Source organism: Pyxicephalus adspersus, chromosome 1 (genome assembly GCF_032062135.1).
Source record: "Pyxicephalus adspersus chromosome 1, UCB_Pads_2.0, whole genome shotgun sequence".
Classification (NCBI taxonomy): Eukaryota; Metazoa; Chordata; class Amphibia; order Anura; family Pyxicephalidae; genus Pyxicephalus; species Pyxicephalus adspersus.
The window spans coordinates 54,893,272-54,914,620 of NC_092858.1; the positions used below are offsets into that span (position 1 = coordinate 54,893,272).

The 21,349-nt window shown below is 34.9% G+C and overlaps 1 protein-coding gene across 4 annotated transcripts in view; it reads right to left on the reverse strand.

Annotated features, from left to right (window-relative positions):
• Positions 1-3,782: 3,782 nt before the first annotated feature.
• Positions 3,783-21,349, reverse strand: part of KLF12 (KLF transcription factor 12) — a 110,540-nt gene continuing 92,973 nt past the window's right edge. For 3 of the 4 annotated variants that reach the window (XM_072410574.1, XM_072410565.1, XM_072410582.1), the window contains 2 exons: positions 18,474-18,631; positions 3,783-7,984 (listed from right to left, as the gene is read on the reverse strand). In XM_072410574.1, the coding sequence (XP_072266675.1) occupies positions 7,803-7,984; positions 18,474-18,631 (340 nt within the window). In that variant the 3' untranslated portion in view covers positions 3,783-7,802. Of the gene's footprint in view, positions 7,985-18,222; positions 18,364-18,473; positions 18,632-21,349 lie in introns of those variants that run through there. The other variant, XM_072410588.1, reaches the window with a different exon arrangement.

A 21,349-nucleotide genomic window follows, 5' to 3' on the forward strand; every position in this document is an offset into this window, starting at 1 on the left:
CTTAAGGAGATCAGAGACCAAAGGTTCCGACCTAAATGGCTACTTACTTGCTTTAGCCCTGTGACTTACTGTACTTTAGCCATTAGTATCACTATGGAGGAAAAAGCAAACAAAAAAGTTTGTTGGTTTGCAGTTAGAGTTTGTGCCATTTTCATTTACTGCTAACCTCGGGCAGCCTCCATCTTCTTGCTATTCCATTTTCTCCTGCGTCTTTATGCACAACCAATAAGAAAAGGCAGTGGCGTTATTCAAAACCAAATCATGAAAACATGCATTATTGTCAGCATTTTTTGCAGTCTCCTAGCAGTACACATTGGCATCATCATTTACAGTCAGTGTATCGGAGGCCCCACATATATTCATTCATCATAGTAACACTGTATTTAAATGAGGTTGATTTTACACTACTTTTATCACACAGATGAAGAGCATAAGCTAGGTAGGTTTACCCTACACACCAGGCATACTGACAAATTCATTAAAATACACATAAGCTGTAAATTGTTTTACCCATTTACTACCAAAAAATGCTGACTAATGGATGGCACCACTTACAATTCAAAAATACAGATGTGCTCTCTTTTCAAATCCAGTCTTATGAGTTCCATATGTTCACTCAACTCTTTCCTTCTGTCTGCATCTTCCTTATCAACAAACCAGCATTTAGTACTGCTGAATGGCTCCCAGTGCTGCCCCTTCCTCTCCTACTCAACAAGATGCTGTATAAAAGAGACTAATACTAAGCCAAAACAAAATCTGGACCCTACAGAATAGAATAATATTGCAGTTTGTAATCCCAAATCCTAAATTCAATGCAAATTAAAAAAAAAAGCCTTTCCACCTATCATTGAGCACAGTTACATATTGACTGAAAGAACTAGTGTTCAATTAGAGAAACACTGTGAGTGCATTTTGAACGAGAGGAAATGTATAAACTACAAATGTGTTCAGTTAGCTCACAAAGAGCCTTCGGCAGTATGAAACGTGCTTCAGACAAACCCTTTTTTTATATACCAAACCAAAATGTTATTCAGAATCTGAACTGACAATATATATATATATATCATTGTTTCTTTTCACGGAACCCCTACAAGTATTTATGGCATACCTGTTTTTTATTACATAAAATGAATTTTGGCTAATATACAATATTATTACAATTTTGTAACTTATTTTAAATTGGAAAGAATGAATGCAGGTATATAAAACATATTAGGGATGTTAGGAATAACATAATTACTTTATTTAATTATTAAACTAACACTTATTGTAGGATTGAAACTAATTTTATGCTGCAAAGTACTAGTCAAACATATTTTGTCAGCTTTGTCCTAACCTCAAGACATAACTTTTAGTGCATCCAAATGACAAAAGCAATAAAGGGCTCTTGTTACAAGATTTTGTTTGGTACCTATTATTATGAATTGCTATGCAAATAGAATCTGAAAATAGACAAATATTGGAATCTAGGGGAGAAACCACAAAATCTGAAATATCTGATGTAGATAAGAGAAGTGCAGGTTTAATGAGTTATTCAGATAAAATTCAGACTATGCAGTAACTTTTCATTAACCCTTAGATTTGTTAAAATATTAAACAGCCCGAGTAACATTCATTCTTCACTGTTAGGAACAAGCAGTTGTTCTCAAAGTAAACTCCTTTCAAAATGTACATGAAAGCTCTGAAAATGTAAAACAATTAATTTACAAACCCTGAACTGCCTTAGCTTGGATGCTGTCACTCACCAAGAATAAGCTACAAACATTGTATTGCAGTGGTCTGAAAACTAATCGAATTAAATCTGAAATGTGATTTAAAATTAAATTCCCATTTTAAATTTATAGAAAATCCCGGTACATGATTTATTAATAATTTGCATTTTTAAATTGTACATAAAATAAGAAAAATAAATATGAAGCCTGCCATTGTTGACCTGGCAATTTCCATTTTTAGTAAACCTGGGCCATGTATGCAGATCACAAAAGTCAGAAAAAAAGTCTTCATAATAAGCCTTAGAAAATAATTTAGCCATCAGTATGACAGCAAAAAATAGTATTTTCAGAACAAGCAATCTCAGCAAACTTTCCCAATATAGGTTTTCTTTAGCACTATCCAGTACACCTCTGTTGAGTTTAAAGGCTCAATATTGGAAAAATGTTTTTCATATATTAACTGGATATTTAGGCTAGATGGTCTGTATAGAATTGTTTATGAAATCATTTATTAATTATCTACCCATAATATATTTACTTCTAGGGCATGATTCACAGAGCTTAACACAATTACATTTTTTTGTGTGCTATATTACTGTAAAGTTAATCTTTAGACTCAGCTAAAAGTAACAGAGTTTTTTGAAAGTAAAGATCCTTATCCTGGTGTGTTCACTTTCTGAATTACAACTATAGCATGTGTGTGTAAAAGCAAATAAATGAATGCCACATGTATGAATCTTGATCCTTTGCTACAAACACTTCATTATGTTTTGCTTCCAAAAATAAATAAAAAGAATGCCCACAAATACATTTTAGTTTAAACCCAACTTGTTTGTGTGCTTTTGCCAATATTACAATACAATCCACTGGTATATTAACATACATTTGTGCTGCAAAACAGATACTAAACCTTTAATATTGATCAGAATTTACAGTTTTTTTATTTACAGCGGGTATGTTAATGGTTTGCAAACTGCATACATTAGTGGTTCTCCAGGGGCGTGACGCCCACACGATATATATCAGTTTGCAGGACAGCTTTCATTTTCCCTGGGAGTTGTCCTGTGTGGGCTGGAACTCAGTCCAGACGTTCTGGTCAATGTACTTTTACAAACACATGGGGATTAACATTTGGATTATATCCAAAATTCTAATTGTTTTGTCCTGAAGGATTTTGTTTTTAATATACCAAATATTTGCACATATTCATATTGATAACATTATTATATCTAAACATTTGTTTGTTGATAAAGTAATTTAAGAAATTACTTTTACAAGATAGTCCCATAAATTCTATGGCAAGAAAGGATGATATTTTACCTAATTTTCTATCCACAGCTCAGCAGCATGGTAGGGTATATAGGTGCTTTCTGTGTATCTGAAACACATTTGAATGTAAAATTTTAGAACCTAGGCTGTCTACGGGGTTACTTGAACCCTAAGGAAATGTATGTGACTAGTCTACATCAGTCAGATTGCGGAAAACATAAATTGGCTCAAAACATGAGAGTACAATAGGCCTGATTTAATAAACCTCTCCAAGGCTGGAGAGAAAACACTTTCATCAGTGAAACTGGGTGATCCAGCAAACCAGGAATGGATTTCTTGAGTTGGTTGCTATTTGTTAGCAAATGTTTTTAATCCTAGACCAGATCCATTCTAGATTTGCTGGATCACCCAGCTTCACTGATGAAAGTGTATCCTTTCCAGCCTTGAAGAGCTTTATTAAATCAGGCCCAATGGGCCCTGATTTATGAAAGCTGTCCAAGGCTGGAGAGAATACACTTTCAGAAGTGAAGCTGGGTGATCCAGCAACCCTGGAATGGATCTGGCCCAGGATTCAAAACATGTGCTAGCAAATAGCAAAGGATTTTTAAGAATCCATTCTATGTTTTCTGGATCACCCAGCTTCACTTCTGAAAGTGTATTCTCTCCAGCCTTGAAGAACTTTATTTAATCAGGCCCAATGACTCTATTCAATAAGTTATATTTACTGAGACTTTTGTAATTCTCTGTTTACCTTTCGCCTCAATAAAATTGTTGATAATGCCATAGGCTGCCCTATGCAAATTATCTTTCGAATAATAAAAATGCAACACTGAAAGTTTAATATTACATCATATAAAAGATTCAGTCTTTTATAAATGTACAACCTACAATAAAATAAACAGTATAAAGTAATCTCACAATTCACACATTTAGCATAAAAGGTTTCATATAGCTTCTTTCATTGTAGAACACCACCTAATATAGGGTATGGTTAGAAATAATTCAGTATTTTACTGCTGTCTGTGTCAATGTTGAGATGATTTCTTTCCCCGTGACACTATGTGACAGCAAAAAAAAAAGTCAAAAGAGGTTATGACCGGCCCGGCCCCTCTCTCCAATTTTACTAACGAGGTGGGAACAAACCTGTGCAGAATTAATTATTTTGTTTAAAGAATAATGCTAATCTAAAAACAAATTTGGGAATTAAAAAGAGATAAAGCAGTAATTGTTTGAAAAGTTGGGCAAAGCAATGGTGCCATTCAAGTTAATGCATTCTCCTTCAACAACAAGGATACAAGTTGTAGCATAACAACTGCTGAATCTTGTACATGACATATAGTACCTATGTAACTTAACCTTTAGTACATACTATGTTTATTCCTTCCTAAACCCCAAAAATACATACTATGTTTAAACTTCCTAAACCCCAAAAATGTAAACCCAGATTGCACTTTTTAAAAATCTTTTGAGAGTAAAAGGTTTCCTCAATCACAAAGAAAATCTCTCAACACTGTAATGCACAGCCAAGGAGCAATACCGGAACATTGCTTGCAGAATATAACATTAATTTTTCATAGGAAAATAAAGTTTCAAGGCTTTAATAAAAACCATCTTATTGAACATATGACCCCTCCAACCAACCCGTTAGGTTATGAGAAACAAGTTTGGCCTTGTGCATCCTAGAATTTTTGATCTGTCACATTTTTGCAAGCAAAGTGTCTAACCAAGCAACAACATGTTCACCATGTGCAGTAGGTTATACATTTCCCCCTTTGTAAATACTGGCACAGGTAAAATAGTGTCTTTCAAATGTGGTTTGTTAGAATCTGTTTCGTAGAGCTAATAGAAAATAGTAGGACTGTAGTTCCAATAAAGATCTTTTGGTATCAAACTGAACTCATTTTAATGCACTCTTCCGGTCATCCATCTCATTTTAACAGTCCTAACAACAAAACCGTTATACCAAAGAAATATTGTACGCTATGCATTTTGTGCTCTTCACTATAGAGTTAATAAAAGGAGCAGAGATTGTTCACCTTAAGTGACTGTTTACTGAGATTACTAAATAAGGGAAGTTGAAAGCAATCATCCAATCATATTGTGTATGATGGGGTATTGGAAGTGAATATAAATTTACCTTATCTACCAAGCATGGTGTAACAAATCTTTAAAAAGTTTATTATTAGCTTGGCAGCTTGACTGGCTCTCTGAACAGGATATAACTATATAGATAATTAGGGTTAACCCTAAAACTTTGTTATATTTATTATATCCCAAATATCCCAAGTTGAATTTCACATTTCTATTACGTATTTGGACAAAAGCTATTTACCCACATATGTGTCCCCATTTTATGCTTCCTGATTTTGATTTTACATGATGACTTTTTAGCTGCTGGGACCTACTGTCAATATCACTTAAGATGCAATATACAAAACACACAACCTCAGTTCACCATGAACATGTTCACTTTACACAAGCAACATAATACTTAACCCAAACAGATATTAAGACAATAAAACAAGTACCTTATACAGTTCAAGAAAGTCAAAATTTAAACACATACAATAATCTCTGAAAAAAGGGCTAACATTGGTAATTATTTTAGAACCTTCATTTTTCTTTTAAGGAACTTTGGTGTGGTTTAATAAAACACACTTCAGGTGGATGAGGCAGTCATCTTTGTCTAGGCCGCTATGACCACTGCATCTTCAATGCCATGTATGCACGAGACAACAGCAATCATTGATCTTTGGGTGAATCTAGGAAGCTCAATGCTCTTTAGATTCAGTGCGCCTCTGTATACATGGCATTAGGAATATTCTATGTTACAAGGGCAGAGTAAGCACTACTGTACATAGATTTAAGTAACTACATCCACAGAAAACCAAGCATAATGGTTACAAACACATAGTAATGATTAGAAAACCTATAGCTTGTCCCAGTGCATGCCATTCAATCATCCAGGCAGATCATTGTGCTAAATGTTGTATAATACACTACCTGTGTATGCCTAAAATGTAACATATTGATTTTATATTTTTTATATCATTATTGATATTAGTAACACTGTTATTGTTAATATTATATGTATCAGTCAGTGTGCTTAATACTTGTATTGCTTGTTTTTTGTACAAAACAAAACTAGAGCAAATACTGGTAGTAACATCAAGAAGAAAATAGGAAATAAAAATGTCTGTCGGTTAAAGAACCGCTGCCATAGAAGCCCTGCAATAATTTACTGACCCTTCAAAAAAGGAATCTGTGTAAAATCCCCCTAACCTTTTACAACCTATATTCCTTCTGAATGAACCGAGCTGATGACAACTAGTCATCTATGCATAAGACATATATGTATATATATATTTATACATATATATATATATATATATATATATACATATTTAAAGGGCATGACATCAGTGTGCTCAGTATTACAAGAAATCCTAAACTGGGTGTATGGAGTAATATACTTTACCCCTCACTCCCTTGCAGTTTAAAAATATGCAAATTTATCTCAGGACACAAAATCTCCAAGTTCTACGCTGGGACAATGCACACTGCTTCACAGTATAAAGCTGGTGAATGTTCCCTTGAATAGATGGGGAACATGGGATATGTAGAACAACTTTAAAATATAAAGCTAAATTTCATATACTGTAGTCTGTCTCCAGAGTATAGACTCAGAAAGGGTTCATTCTTAAAAGCAAAGTATTCACATTATTTAGTATAATTATTACTATGTATTTGTTCTTTGTTATCTTTTACCTTGTGCAGCCTTTATACTTGATACATTGTAGGATTTTGAAATATAATATAGGGTACTTTGACAAAGGCCTCCTGTGACGTGGTAAAAAATGCAGTTTAAACACTTGATTTATAGGAAATCCATATAATACAGTCATTATTGCTCTTTAGCAGCAAGAAGTGCAACCGTTCCAGTTTGTGCTATCTGATGGCCCTGTTATCCGTAAGCAGGGGCCCAAAAATCCATTACTGACCGGTATGTACATAATACTTTAAAGAGTATTACATAAGGGTGTAGGGATAAAAAGAAATACTGAGAACCTGTACAATAATTCTGAATTTGTGATCCACAAAAAAGGGCAGATATAAGAAGGCTTTAGGCAAGGCCAAGTCAATTCACAAACACAAACAGTACTTCACTTAATATACCGGCCTATATAATTTCACAAACAACAAAAAGTGAAAATAAAATTTTAAAATACTCAAAGAAAGAGTATGATATTTGTAAGCCCACTCCACTTAATGGAAATGATGTAATGACCACTGTGGTTATTGCAAGAATCCCAGGTTCTGTTCATGGACAGTTTGTAATGTACTTTTTTCCTATATATGTACCTGTAGTTACTCGTACACAAATCTGTTATTTTCACTATTTCACTGTTACTTAAAAATAATCCCAGCAGAAAAGAAAATTGAAACAAGTCAACATTTTTTCCAAGATTTTGAAAACAAGCTATGATACATATTCTTTGAAAATTAGAAGCAACTTTTGCAAAAATCAATCCCAGTGGGAGTGAGATATACTACAGGACCTATTTAAAATGATTCTTGTTGAGGCCAATTAAAAAAAGCCTTCATCCTCCAAATCTTCAGATCCGAGGTATGGACATGGACTGGATAACACAAGGTTTATCCTGATTTTTTAGCAACTCAAGAAGTTTCTTGTTAAATTTCTTCACTTTACATCTCTTGTAAATTTCTTGCTTTTTTAACACTGTGGGTGGTGTTCAATCCTGCTGAACATATGTAGTAGAAAAGAGCCAGCTTTTCTAATTGCCTGGATGGACGGTCAACTCAGACCAGCATGTGCCTCCGACGGTGTAATGCTAAATGATCTGATCGGGAAAAACTGCGGTCACAGTCTGCACATTTGAATGGCTTTACTCCTGTATGTTTGCGGTAATGCCGTGTTAGTTCATCAGAGCGTGCAAACTTCCAGGTGCATCCTTCCCAAGTACACATGTATGGTTTCTCTCCTTTGTAAAAAAAAAAAAAAAAAAGAAAAAGAAAAATGTGAAATTAATTATTTGCATTTGTAACTGACAGAGGCTTACCTATAAGGATATACAACACATTTTAAAAACAGGTACCCAATAAACAATCTCCAAATGTAATTGTTTATGTTATTGAATAATGATGACAATAATAAAACACCTAGAAAAAGTAAAGGGAGGCGCACCAGTAGCATTATAATAAAATGTGACAATAAAACTAGTTAATCAGTTTCTTGGATTAACAGGTGGAAATAAAAACCGCAGCTAGCTACAGGTGTATCAGGCACAACTGCCTGGGAAACTGCATTGCATCCGATAATAACATATCAAATGATAGAACAAAATTTGACTCCAGAACATTATACACAAAATCCTATGCATTCCATTAAATGTTTTAGCAGCAGTATTCTACCCTCTAAACCCAGGTATAGCCCAGGAGAAAGATTTCAGATGTTAAGGGACTGTGTCACCGTGTGTAATTTTTACAGCAGCAAACTAAAATTTGGCATAAGAAAAAAGATAGCTGGGAATTAAGGTTAATCAGGCCTTGCTGATGTGCAAGGTTTCCAGACTATAGTGTCACACACCCCCAGACACTAGGTGGGTATTACACTACAAAACAGTATTTCCCATACACAATTCATTTCAAGCTCGTTTGAATTGATCAAGAATAAAATCATAAAATCAAAAAGTGGATGAGCACTAAAAATAATTTAGTACTTTAAAAGTTAAGATGCCCACATTATTCTAACTACGCATAATTTCACTATGTGAGACTATATAGAGTTATATCATTTACTCTTTTGACATTAGAAAAGGACAATATTATGTTATAGTGACTAGTAGGGGATCACTGCTTGCATATATCAAGACGTGCACTGCTGAGATCCTAGGGATATTACAAATAGTATGAGTCACAAACAAAACAAAACGTATTAAACAGTAACAAACAGTTGTAAAACATCTTTTTAAAAATAATGTCTTTTACACCTAAAAAAAAGTAAAAGGCAATAAAAAACTGTTAAAAAATCAAAGAAAACTTTTCTCTTGGCTTCTTTAAAATTGATAAAGCCTGCTGTCTTTTTGATTGAACACAGTGACATTTGGAAGTTAACTTTACTACGCAAACTAAGCCCCACCACTAGTTGTAATTGCCCCAAGTACAACCACATAACCCAATATATTTATATATTTTTTTAGAGAATCTACAGCTCTATTGGGTATTTAAAAATGATGTCTTTCTTTAAGTATTTTAGTTTTGTAACTGTGTTATGTTATGTTATGTGTGATATGTTAAAGCCAACATGTTTGAGAAAAAAAAGATTCCCAGAGCACTATGGATTAGTTTACAAGACAGCACAGCAGACACTGGCTGTCTCTATATGGATGAGCTGACATAAGTGATCACTGTGATAACCTACCCAGTCACTTTGTAAAGCATCTAAAAGATGTGTATGTGAAAAAGACCATATTTTTGCAGGCTGGATAGAACATTGTTTATTATTTATGTGCTAAATTTTATATTCACCCCACTAAATTAGACCACAATGAATACAGAAAACATGAACAAAACCACTTTAAATCCCCATGACTCAGATTTACAGATTATCACCTAATCCATGGAATTTTTCAGTATATAAAAATGTCTGGCGGTGTCCTTACATAGCAAGAAAACACGTAACAAATGATGAGCATTTTTGAAAAGCATATAGTATATAAAAAAAGTTGAGACTCTTGTAGCTCTTTAGACACTTAACACAATATTGTTCATATTGATCTCACAATTTTCAATTCTTTTAGTTATGGCATTTAATTGACATACATAAAGGACTAAGCTGCTCTCACAGAAAGTATAAAGAATAAGATGAGTTTCCTATCCTCCAAAATACTCTTTTATAGTAATCTATAAAAGACAAAAGAGCTAACCAAAACTCTACACAAAGCCACTGTCTTGTTGTATAATAAAAGTTTGGTTTCGGTTGCATTAAACACTTTAGCTTTGTTTAACATATGTGTGGTTACTGTGTAATAAAAGCAGGGCAAACACAGGTTGTTTCTTCAGACCTGTCTCAGCACGGAAGTATACAAGTCGAATGCCTTTTAAAAAGAACGCTCAACCAACACAAATACTACAGTTAACTTGGGTCTGGCACCACTTGATAGGCACAAATAACAAATAGAGCTGTGCAGATTCTTCGGATAATCCAGGCTTGCCACAAAAGGAAAAGATAATATTTTTAACATTAAGTAGCTGTACAAATCTCCCACATCTGAAATGATTGGCACTGTTTAATGATGTTCTGAATAGCAAAACCTCGTCACACACAAAGATTTCACTCTCGGGCAGGGAGTCTCACAACTATAGAACATAAAAACATTTAATTACATTTTGGGCCTATGCCTAAAACATGCAATCATAAAAAATGTACAGGAATACCTGCAGGTCAAAAAACGCATATTATTATTCAACTGAAGAGATTAATAGGAACGAAGAGAAGAGACTTTCTTAAATAGACAAATGAAAGTCGACTTTGTAAACATGCTTTTTGATATACAAATATGCACAAAGTGAGCAAGGAGAACAACAAAGAGACACAACCCCACCCCATTATCCTGGAATGTACAGTGCATTCTGGTATATGTGGGAATGCCTTTCCCACACCCTTGGGAGCCCTGATACCCTAGGTCAGCCCTTATGTTGGTTATGCAGAAACATGCACTAGATGGCAACAGTATTAGATCAATTCTCAAATAAAGACAGATTATGAGAAATATGGCTTATTTTTGCCTTTTATTGTTTGTACCTTTTTTCTGAAACTGAAATGTTTTTTGTTGCAGTTTTAGAGTGGAACTAGATCCTTGCAACTTACCTATCTGCGTTCTAGCAGGGTTGATGCTATCTTCCTTCTCTTCTTCTTTTTCTGCATGATCCTTGGCCATTTTAATTGACTGTGCTAGGATGATGTTCATTCATCCCGACACATGCAAGGAAAGTCAGGATTGTATGCACAGCTCAGCTTTGACTTCAGAAACCCAGAGCGATCAGGCAAGCAAGATGCATTATTGCAGAAGGGGCATCACTTGTTCCTTTCTGCAAGAACGACCTGCCAGATTATGCAAAGTTAAAAGTAGAACATTAGTTTCACTTTAGGGAGCACTTCAATGCTTTGTCATTCATTTATATGTGTGTTTTGCATGCATGTTTTTAGCAAGTGGGCTTGCCCATTGAAAAGTGTTTGTTTGTTACCAAGTGCTGGGAAACTATATACTTGTTATTTATGCATTGCCATAAACTTCTATGGCTGGCCTTCTTACACATTAAAATGCTCAAAAAAACTGGCATGGCCTATATTTGAAAACACATCAAAGTGCAGTGCACTAATGTGAACAGCATTTATTTTAAACATTTCTTTAACACAGTGAATAAGCCCTAGGTGTTTGTTTCCACAGAGTACAATATATAGTCTACTTCACAGACTATGAGCTCCTGCATTTGAGGATAATATTGCTAGCATATATTTAGTGTAAATATATACATCTCCTTTAGCTTTATTTATTAGCTTTTAGCTAATTACCATTTAGCTTTTAGATCCAGCAAACCTAGAATGGATCTGGTCCAGCAGCCAAAACATTTGCTAGCAAATAGCAAATGATTTTTAACCTTCCTAGCGGTAACCCCGAGTGTGACTCGGGGTAGAAAAAAGTTACTGAAAGCTGTAAACCTGAGTCACACTCGGAGTAGGTAAACCTATGGGAAGTAATAGTAAATACAGCCTTACCTTATCCGCCAGTGACCCGCGTCGTCCTGCGCCGCAATCCCTGTCTTCTTCCTCCCGTGTCTTTTGCACGCGATGAGTCACCGGGGGAGTTCCCGGTGGCGTTGTTGCGTGTGTACGTTGCTGGTGGGGCGGGGTGGGAAATTCTAAATCTTTTTTGTTTTGCATTCAATACAAAAAACCTGTATTGAATCAATACATTGGATTTATATGTGTAAAAGCAGTACATTGTATATCATGAACATTTATTTTACAGTATAATAAAACAGTATAATATATATATTTTTTTTTAAATTAAAAAAAAAATAAAAATATATATTCTAATTTATTCAATTTAATATTTTTACATGATTTTGTGTTTAAAACTTTATTTTACTCATGGTATTATATTATATTGTAAAATAAATTTTCATGAAAAACAATGTACCACTTTTAGACAAATAAAACCGGAAAGAAATGAACCGCTAGGGAGGTTAAAAATCCATTCCATGGTTTCTGGATCACCCAGCGACACTTCTGAAAGTGTATTCCCTCCAGCCTTGGAGAGCTTTCATAAATCTGGCCCAATGTGTATCATTAGGGAGATTTTATATCCTGTCTTGCAGACCTAACTGGAAATGAGAAGATACCTTTATGATGTGAGGGACATCATTACTTAGTTATTAAGGTAATGCAGGTCCCCATTGGAAGGTTTTCTCCTAATTCTGACAATGGATTTAGTTCCTCACCACTCTAAATCTAAATTCTTTACAGATTATATTCTAGGATTCTAGGCATTTTAAAAAACAGTTGGGAAGAGTCTCCACAATTCTTGTAAATGGACATGTAATTTCAGCATTAAGAGATGATGGACTCCATTCAAAAATGGGATTTGCATGACCTTCAAGATCTAAGACAATCGTATACATCCAAGTCTTAGGTATCTATATCTAAGGTATCCCGAGAAGTGAATCTGTTTCCTTGCCAACTGTGGTAGACCAAGTGCACTTTAATCAGACCTTTCTGTGACTGAGATCAGCTTGCTTGGATGCATGGAGCATGAGGGATTAATGCCAACAAATGACAGGCCCGGTCTAGAATAATTTAAACCAACAGGGCAATATTTGTTGTGAATCAGTAAGGCAACGTGCACACTTGCAATGGTTCTCGTTTAATAATTGGCTCAGGGCCGATATCAGACGAGAATCTGGCGTGTGTACAGCGCCCGTCGTCCATCTCCTGAATGACCATTCTGGCGGATCAACGGACGATGGATGACAAACAATCCTAATGGAAGTGAAGGGGGAGAGCACGCAGCGCTTTAAATTATTTTCATAGATATTCCCCTTGCAAAAAAGCAGAAAGGGGAAATACATTTATCTAATATTGTGGTGGAGTTCCAAGGCATGTAGTGCGTGCAGCTCCACTGGGGCCCCTAACTGTGGGGTATTTTGATCAAAAGGAGCATAACTAATGCAAAGCGTTTTTGATGAAATGGCCTCCTGTTAAACATGTGTGAAAAAGCAACTAGGACAAAAACATCATAACAGTGTCAACTGTACACAAGGGAAAAGGTTGTACAGCTGTTTATTACAATATTTAACATTTACTTTTAGTAAATTATAGGTGGTAAAGAAAGTTTGCTTTTTAATTAAATTATGCTTTCCAGTTTCTATTAGTGTATGATATATCGATTTATTTTTAGCATATAGTAATATCTGTGTCATGAAAATGGCAAAACTAATCATACTATGGTATGTGACTCCTGACGTAAATATGTATTGCATATGGAGCACAATCATGTATGTGTTAATTATTAATACATGATGGAGGTTTAAAGCATAAAACAGGTCAGACTCCTTGATATGTTTCTTGATTTTTCTTTATTCTTGATACTCTGGGTACCTTTTTATCATTAGTAATTTTATGGTATTTGCTTATTTGACATTATCATGTAAAGCTACAAGAATGCAGTCCTTTGTGCCTGGCACAGATTTATGCAATGATGATGTAAATAGTGCAATTACTCAAATATCAGCAATTATTCAGTATTGATTTGTTAAGTTAGGCATAACCCCCCGTACACATTGCACATACTGTACAACTTTTCATTGCTCAATAGTGAAAATATTAGCTTTCATTTTATGCCTACATTATACAAATTGCACAAGGAATCCATAGTTATATTGTAGGCAACACAGAAGATATGGTAATAAATAGTATTGATGTTTGGATTTGGACCTAGTACAATGTGCACCTGGACATTGGTCATTCGGGTCACTTCCTGAACTGAATAACACTGATATTCAACTAATGTTTGTATAGCTTCCATTGATGTTTTAAGCTGCCAAGTTTTTCAAGTTGATTGCTTTTATTGGGTGGGGTGGGTGGTAGGGGTTTTGGGGCATCTGTGGGAACCTTTCCTAAATGAAAAAGGAAAAATGATTGTATTATTAAAAATGTAAGTTATATATAGATGTCTAAGCATGTTTTGAACCCAATTAGGTTGTCAGTTTGCATACCAATTAGGCTAATTAGCATTCTAATGCTTCTGCATACAATGATTACCGCCCATCCTCCCAAATTACAAATCATTAGGCATTACCTAATTAGATTAAAGAAGAAAAAAAACAAAGCACCCCCTAATATTGAAACCAGACAAGTGTAAAAGAGCACAAAAAATTACCATCTGCTAGTGACAACATCATAAAACAACAAGTTAATAATCTGTTCTTAATGAAGGGTTTGTAAACCTACCATGAATTTGATTTGCGTTTTGATGGCATTATGTATAGTAAATACATAAACAATATGGGCCTGTAATTATAAAAAAGAAAGAAGTTCTTGGGTGTTGCTGTGTATAGTGACTAATTGGAGTTTAATTTAACTATAAAACATGGATGATGATTGGCCTCATTGGGCAAAAACAAATTTTATATATATATTCTCCCTGGCCAACTGTGTGTACAGATATTCCATCTGCTTTGAATAAAGGTGTAATGTGGGTGTAATACAGCATTAGATTCCTTTATTTTAACTTGTAGATCCCCATAAGAAACAAAAAAAATGTTTTCTCAAAGTATAGAGCCTAGACGAGGAATTAAATACACAGGGGTATATTGAGAATGCAGATGCATGTGAATCTCTCTAGCTTCACTGATAGCAGTCATCTGATGTCCATATGTATTGCTACTTTTATCTAATAATCTTTAGAAGAGGCAGGAAAGCAACATGAGTGGCCACATTAAACACACCAACTCTTGTATGTGTAATAAACAAATCACTTTTAATGGGTTGATATAAACTTGTACTTGATATAAAGTGTACTAAACAGAAGGGTTAAATGCGATGGTGTGCTGTAATTTGGCTCACACTTGTAAAAACATTGCTAATGGAGCTTTACACAAAAGAAGTAGCAGTGCTTGTATCCTTATAACTTTTTGTGGTTGCTTTTTATAAATGAGACTCCACATTGGAGGTATCTGAATGGCAAGGCACACCCTGTGTCATTACATTACATCTAATTATTCAGCAGACTTAGCCTAATCATACAAAGGATCTCAAGCACTGGAAATGTATTATATATATGCCGTATAATAAAGTAGTCTAGGTCTTCCAGTTTTAAGTAAAATGACAATAGAAAAAAAATGATGCAAAAATCCACCCAAAAATTAAGTATATTATGATGATGTATGATTTTGCCAAATAGTATCAACCACTATAGACAAGTAGTAGTAGCTGAGATGTCTTACCAATGCAAAACAATGGACAGGTAAGAAAAGAACAGTTACTGAATTAACCTTATTATTAAACTGTATTTGTATAGCACCAACATATTATGAAGCGATGTACATTAAACAGGGGTTGCAAATGGCATAAACAGATACAGGAGGAGGAGAGGCCTAAAATCACTTACAATTTAAGAGGTTTGGGAAGTAGAACACAGTATTCAATTTAAATTAGTCTTTATGTAAGCAGTTGAAAATCATTTTATTTGCAACTAGCAAAATTACCTGACTTAGTATGCAAATTTCCCCCAAAAAATAGTACATGTGTCTAATGCATGCTTTTCCTATGTTTTTTTTCTGCCACAAATCCAGCATAATTCTTAATACAACACAAGGCTGACAACACAATGCTTTTTTCATCAATAATATCCCAAGTAGATTTGACCCGGCGGTTCTACAGACCTGGTTGTCCTATCCCTATGTGCCCCTGTGTATATGAATATAAAACAATTTGAATGGTATGTAAAGAAGGGTGTACGGACATGCTTTTGGTAAGTAGGAATTAACATTCTAGCAGTAGCCCAAGAAAAACTTTTACAAGCCAGGTGATGGTGTCACAGAAAGCAATAAAAACAGTTCCTTGCTACATGTAGTATGTATTTACATAATTCTGGACAACTTTTATAGATTGTAAGCTCTTCTGGGCAGGGTCCTCTCCTCCTGTGTCTGTATCTGTCTGTCATTTGCAACCCCTATTTAATGTACAGTGCTGAGTAATATGTTGGCGCTATATAAATCCTGTATAATAATACCCTTTCTTATTCTCCAATGTATAGGGAGAGAAACCAAGAAAGGGTGGTGCATAAATCTGGACTCAACCTCGCTAGCATTTCTACAGCACATTTAGAAAAATGGACTGCCCTTATATTACAGATTCTAGAATGTCAAAGCCAACAAGAATAGTATTATGGGGAAGTATGGTCCAGCTATTTAAGGTAAAATGCAGGGTGTGAAATCCAGAGGTTGGACTAAGTCATCACCCTTCAAGTCCAAGTCGAGTCCCAAGTCAACACCAGTTCCCAAGTGAAGCCTCAAGTCAACAAGAATTCTTCCAAGTCAAGTCCCAAATCAAGTCACTTCATTTATCCCCATTTGTCTTCATATGGAAATAAAGCTCTGATCCTGTTCTTGAGCACAGGATCGCAATCTAAGTCCACAGCTTTCTCCTCAGACAGCTGAAGGGGGAAGGGAGGAAGGCAGTGAGGCTTCTGTTACACAGACCCCCCGCCCCTTTAGCTGTCAGAGGAAGGCAGTGTTATGTTACACAAAACTCACTGCCTTCCTCCCGCCTTTCTTGCATTCTAAGTTTTCTCCTCTGACAGCTGAAGGGTGAGGGTGGGGCAGGGAAAGCTGTGTGACAAAAGACTTACTGCCTTTCTCCCCGTCCCCTGCAGCAGCAGAGAAAGCAAGTCAGGAGTTGAGTTGCAATTGAGTTGAGTTGAGTCCAAGTCGCGCAACTCAAGTTCTAACCTCTGGTGTAATCAACTATCATCTTCCTCTACTATTTTCCCGCCAATGCTCCCTGCCCGTCACGGACTGCCAGCAATGTCATTCTATCATGCTGAGTTAAGGCCAAAATATTAAAAGTAAAACCTTTGAGTGAAACACTTGTACAACAAAGGACAAAAGAGATGTTAAAACAAAAAGCCGAATTTTTGGTGGGTTTGTACTTCACTGAAGTCTTTGGTATCACTCAACATGTTTTGCTTAAACACATAAAGAAACTGGTGATTTAGTAAATCATAATTCATTATTCTTTTAGGATGATTTCATTTACAATCTACTGTTAATTATTATTTTTCATTACAGATTTCAGTAACTTTTAATGAAAAAAAAAAGCGCACGTGACTTTCTTTTTTCCCAAGAGATTCTTTTCATGAATTGGCAAGGGCTTTATAACCTCAAGATGACAATATATCTCCAGGCATTCACAGCATTATGTATTTGCTTAATCCCGTTTGATGTTTTCAGTAAAAATAGCAATGATGTAAGTAATTCAGATCAAACAAAATAATTATAATTAAAAACCCCATTGTTTTACCATCAAAATAAACCTTTTGTACCCACATCATAGACACATACAGCATCATATGTTGTTTCATTGCACCACCTTGTGGCCATGCTAGTATTTGCAGTAAAGTGATTGCAGAGTTCTCGGTATCTGCAATGGGGTAATGCCCCACCATAGTTTTCATTATTTCACACACAAAAACATAATACAACTAGAAGTAAGGCTATGTACACATGTGATATGATTCTTGCCCAACACAAATGGTTGGGCTTGTTTTGGGCGGGAATCTGACATGTGTATAGAGGTCGTCCAATATCGTTCATGGATCCAGCCTGAAAGACACATAAACAACAGACGATAAACGACCGCAAAAGAAGTGACAGGAGAAGAGCACAGCAGGGTGCTGTTTGCTCGCTATCCCCCTACTCTTACCATGGAACAGAAAAGCGATGTATGTATAGCACTCGTCTTTCATAATAATAATAATAATAATTGAGCAGCTAAAAGTATGCAGCAAAAAGTTTGGAAACTCCACCAACAGCTTCACCGCATACACAAAACTATCCTAATGGCAGGAATCAATGAAACTGACCAATGAAACAATCGAAAGCATCTGAAAAAAAAAACTTAAAAATTCCCCCAAAAAGTCTCTTTCACAAAGTTGCATTGATCATGCTTATAATAATCTTTATTTTTTCTGTGACTTAGTTATAGGCTCCAAGAATGTTCACCATGCTGTAAAAGTATAGTTTGTTTGCTTTTTTTGAAAACCATGTTGACATTCTGTCTTTAGTTCATAATTCATTACTGTAATAGAAAAAATCCTTTCTGTAAATTGCAAGAAATAGAAGTGAATATATTATTTATATCAGTGTTTTAGTTACATCAAAAATTCCATGTTAAAGCCTGAAGTTTACCTGTATGGGTTCTTCTATGTGCCTTCAGATGGGAACTCTTCGTGTAGACCTTGTTACATCCTTCAAAATCACACCTGTGTATTCGCCTTCTTCTAGAGTCTGGAGATTCTGACCTGCGTTGGCGTCTTGTGCTTTCAATGCTGAATGGTGAAACTGAACTGCAACAATAGGAGAATCAAATCCAAAGTTTTAAGGAGTGCAGTTACTGTAACATACTAAATAATCATTTACTTCAGCTATATAATAATAAAAATGAGCAATATATAATAATAAAAATACAGCATAGCAGGCATAAAAACTACAGTAGGTTTTTATTAGGACCATCTGGAGGACTTCCTCTACTTCCTCTTGGGTCACCATCACAGAAACACAGAAAACAATATTAATAGTAATAATAATAATAATATTAGTAATAATAATAAAACATTGAGTACATTTATTTCAGGCCATTACTGTTCCCTGTGTCCCCTTTGGAGATATTACTCAATTCAGCTCAGATGACAGGTGTCAGATGAAGTAAGATGAATTTTCTCCACCCAAGACACAGGCAGACAAAAACTTTTCATAGGTTCAGCATTTTCCTACTAAAAAGTTTTGGCTACAGATTCACTTTATTGCTCTTTGGCATACTAATATGATTGGATTACTTTAGTGCTAATTTGCCAACACAATCTGTTATTTGAAGCTATAGTTACAAAGGTCTCTTTATCTGAAAATGCAAAGAGTGATGGGAATGAGACAAATGCACTAACACTAGCCACAAAGTGCTAGACTAGTACACTAACAATAGCCACAAACAAGAGCTCCACAATGCTGATGTATATAAATGAAATAAAAAAACAGAATAGATCCACATTTTAATTTATCAAGCTATCTGAATTTATCAAGCAAAATAATGATAACATAAGGCTGGTTCTTATTTCACAGTACATACATTTCTTTTTATTTGTGACCATTGTATCTGGAATCCTGGGAAGCAAACACAAATGTGTAAAGGTCTGCAACATACTTAACAATAAGGATGAGAAGCTTTCTTTTTAGACACAAAATAAAGTAGTGGTCAAGGGAAAGTTTTATTCTGTGACAGCTCTACTTTAGAGGGACATAGAGAGGAAGTTTTAAATGAGAATGATGTAAATCTGTCCCTATTTTTGTTCAGAATTGCTTTGATGTTAAAGAGAATTGATAAAGGAACAATCATGGTGTCTACACAGTCTAAAAAGGCCTGTAGATATTAGCTTTTCACACTTCCCAATTCTATTAGGTTGTACACACTTTTCTTATCAATCAATAGTTTAATGGGAAATGTAAATTAAAGAACACAGATCTAAACGATAACCTGATTGTGTAATACAGGAGTTGTAAAAATCTGTGAATATAATTACACATCAATTTTTGGCTGCATGGCTCTGCCATATTAGATATCATGCAAATCAGCAGCCTTCTGACTCCTGACACCCAGAATAATGAGGTGTTTTTGCTGCCTGTCCTGGTGTCACGATGACTGATAACAGCTCAGTGAAGCACAGCAGAGAGAAGGGAAAACTAGGTTTGGTAATATTTGCCATCATTCTGTACTTCACAAGGCATGTATTAATGGAAAGATTTACAGTTCTTATAGATTACGTTTCTTTTAAGGAACAGAAGAAAATTCTGTATTTCAGCAAATATCAGAATGCACCCATTACGATGCAGAAACTAGTACAGAGCTACTGCAAAGTCAAACAAAGACTGTTGGCTTGGAAATGGGAATTCAGCAATTATAGTTACACTTTGTTACCATTTGTTACCATTGGGTAATTAATAGACCTGTTAGTCAGCAATGTGGTCACACTGGCACAACAGACAAACCCCAATATTTTATCTCCCCTAACAACTAGGTTAACTATTTTACCAAATCCTACAGGATAATTACTTTTCTTTACAGTAACTTCAACACTACTGTAATGGCAATTATTAAACTGCTGTAACAAGGACACTAGGACAAAAGTAAAAAGCTACAAGTTTGTGATACACAAGCCACTTGACTTATCTCTACCATGACATCTGTACTCTTCCACCTGAGTACACATATAGTCAAAAGAAATAACAATAAAACAACTGAAAATAATATATAAAATAGGCAAAAGCACCACCAAGTATAGAAAAAGCAATGGAGAAGAGCAGTGAGACAATATGTTTATGTGTAAATGTTTAGATTTTTAGTGTTATATATATATATATATATATATATATATATGTATTGAATAATAAAGTACATTTTAAATGCAAATGAACAGGTAAGGAGAAGAAAACCAGATGTTTTGTAATGTTCAGTTGGGGTCATTGCTGCCATTTCTTTGTGATCACTGTATTTCCCGTTTCTTCTGGGGGCTTTTGTTTCATTTTTTTTTTGATTTTGTAGTAAAAGTTGTAAATATTACAAGCAGGTTTGTGTCATACAATTACATCTAAGAACAGTACATACACTTTATTTTAGACCTAAAATGTCATTATTAATGCATAATAAAAAGCTTAATAATATTTCAGCCTGCTCACCATTTTTTTTACATTTAGTTCCACTTTTTACAACACAATCAGGTCTCCCGCCTGCCCTCTTTCTGTTATTGGTTATATCTCTGCTGTCTACATGTTCCTTTTATATTTTCATGCAGGACACCCAATTGGGTCCAACTACTGCCACTTTCTCTCTCAGTCTGATGTTCTGATGCACAGGGGGTAACAAGAACGGATATTAGGTCTTATTTATATATTTATAATTATAAAAAAAATTCTATATTAGGTCTAATTTATATATTTGTTTATATATTTAAAATATATTTGCTAATGAAGCACACTAATAAGAGAATTGACTAGAATAAGTGTGAAAGTAGAAT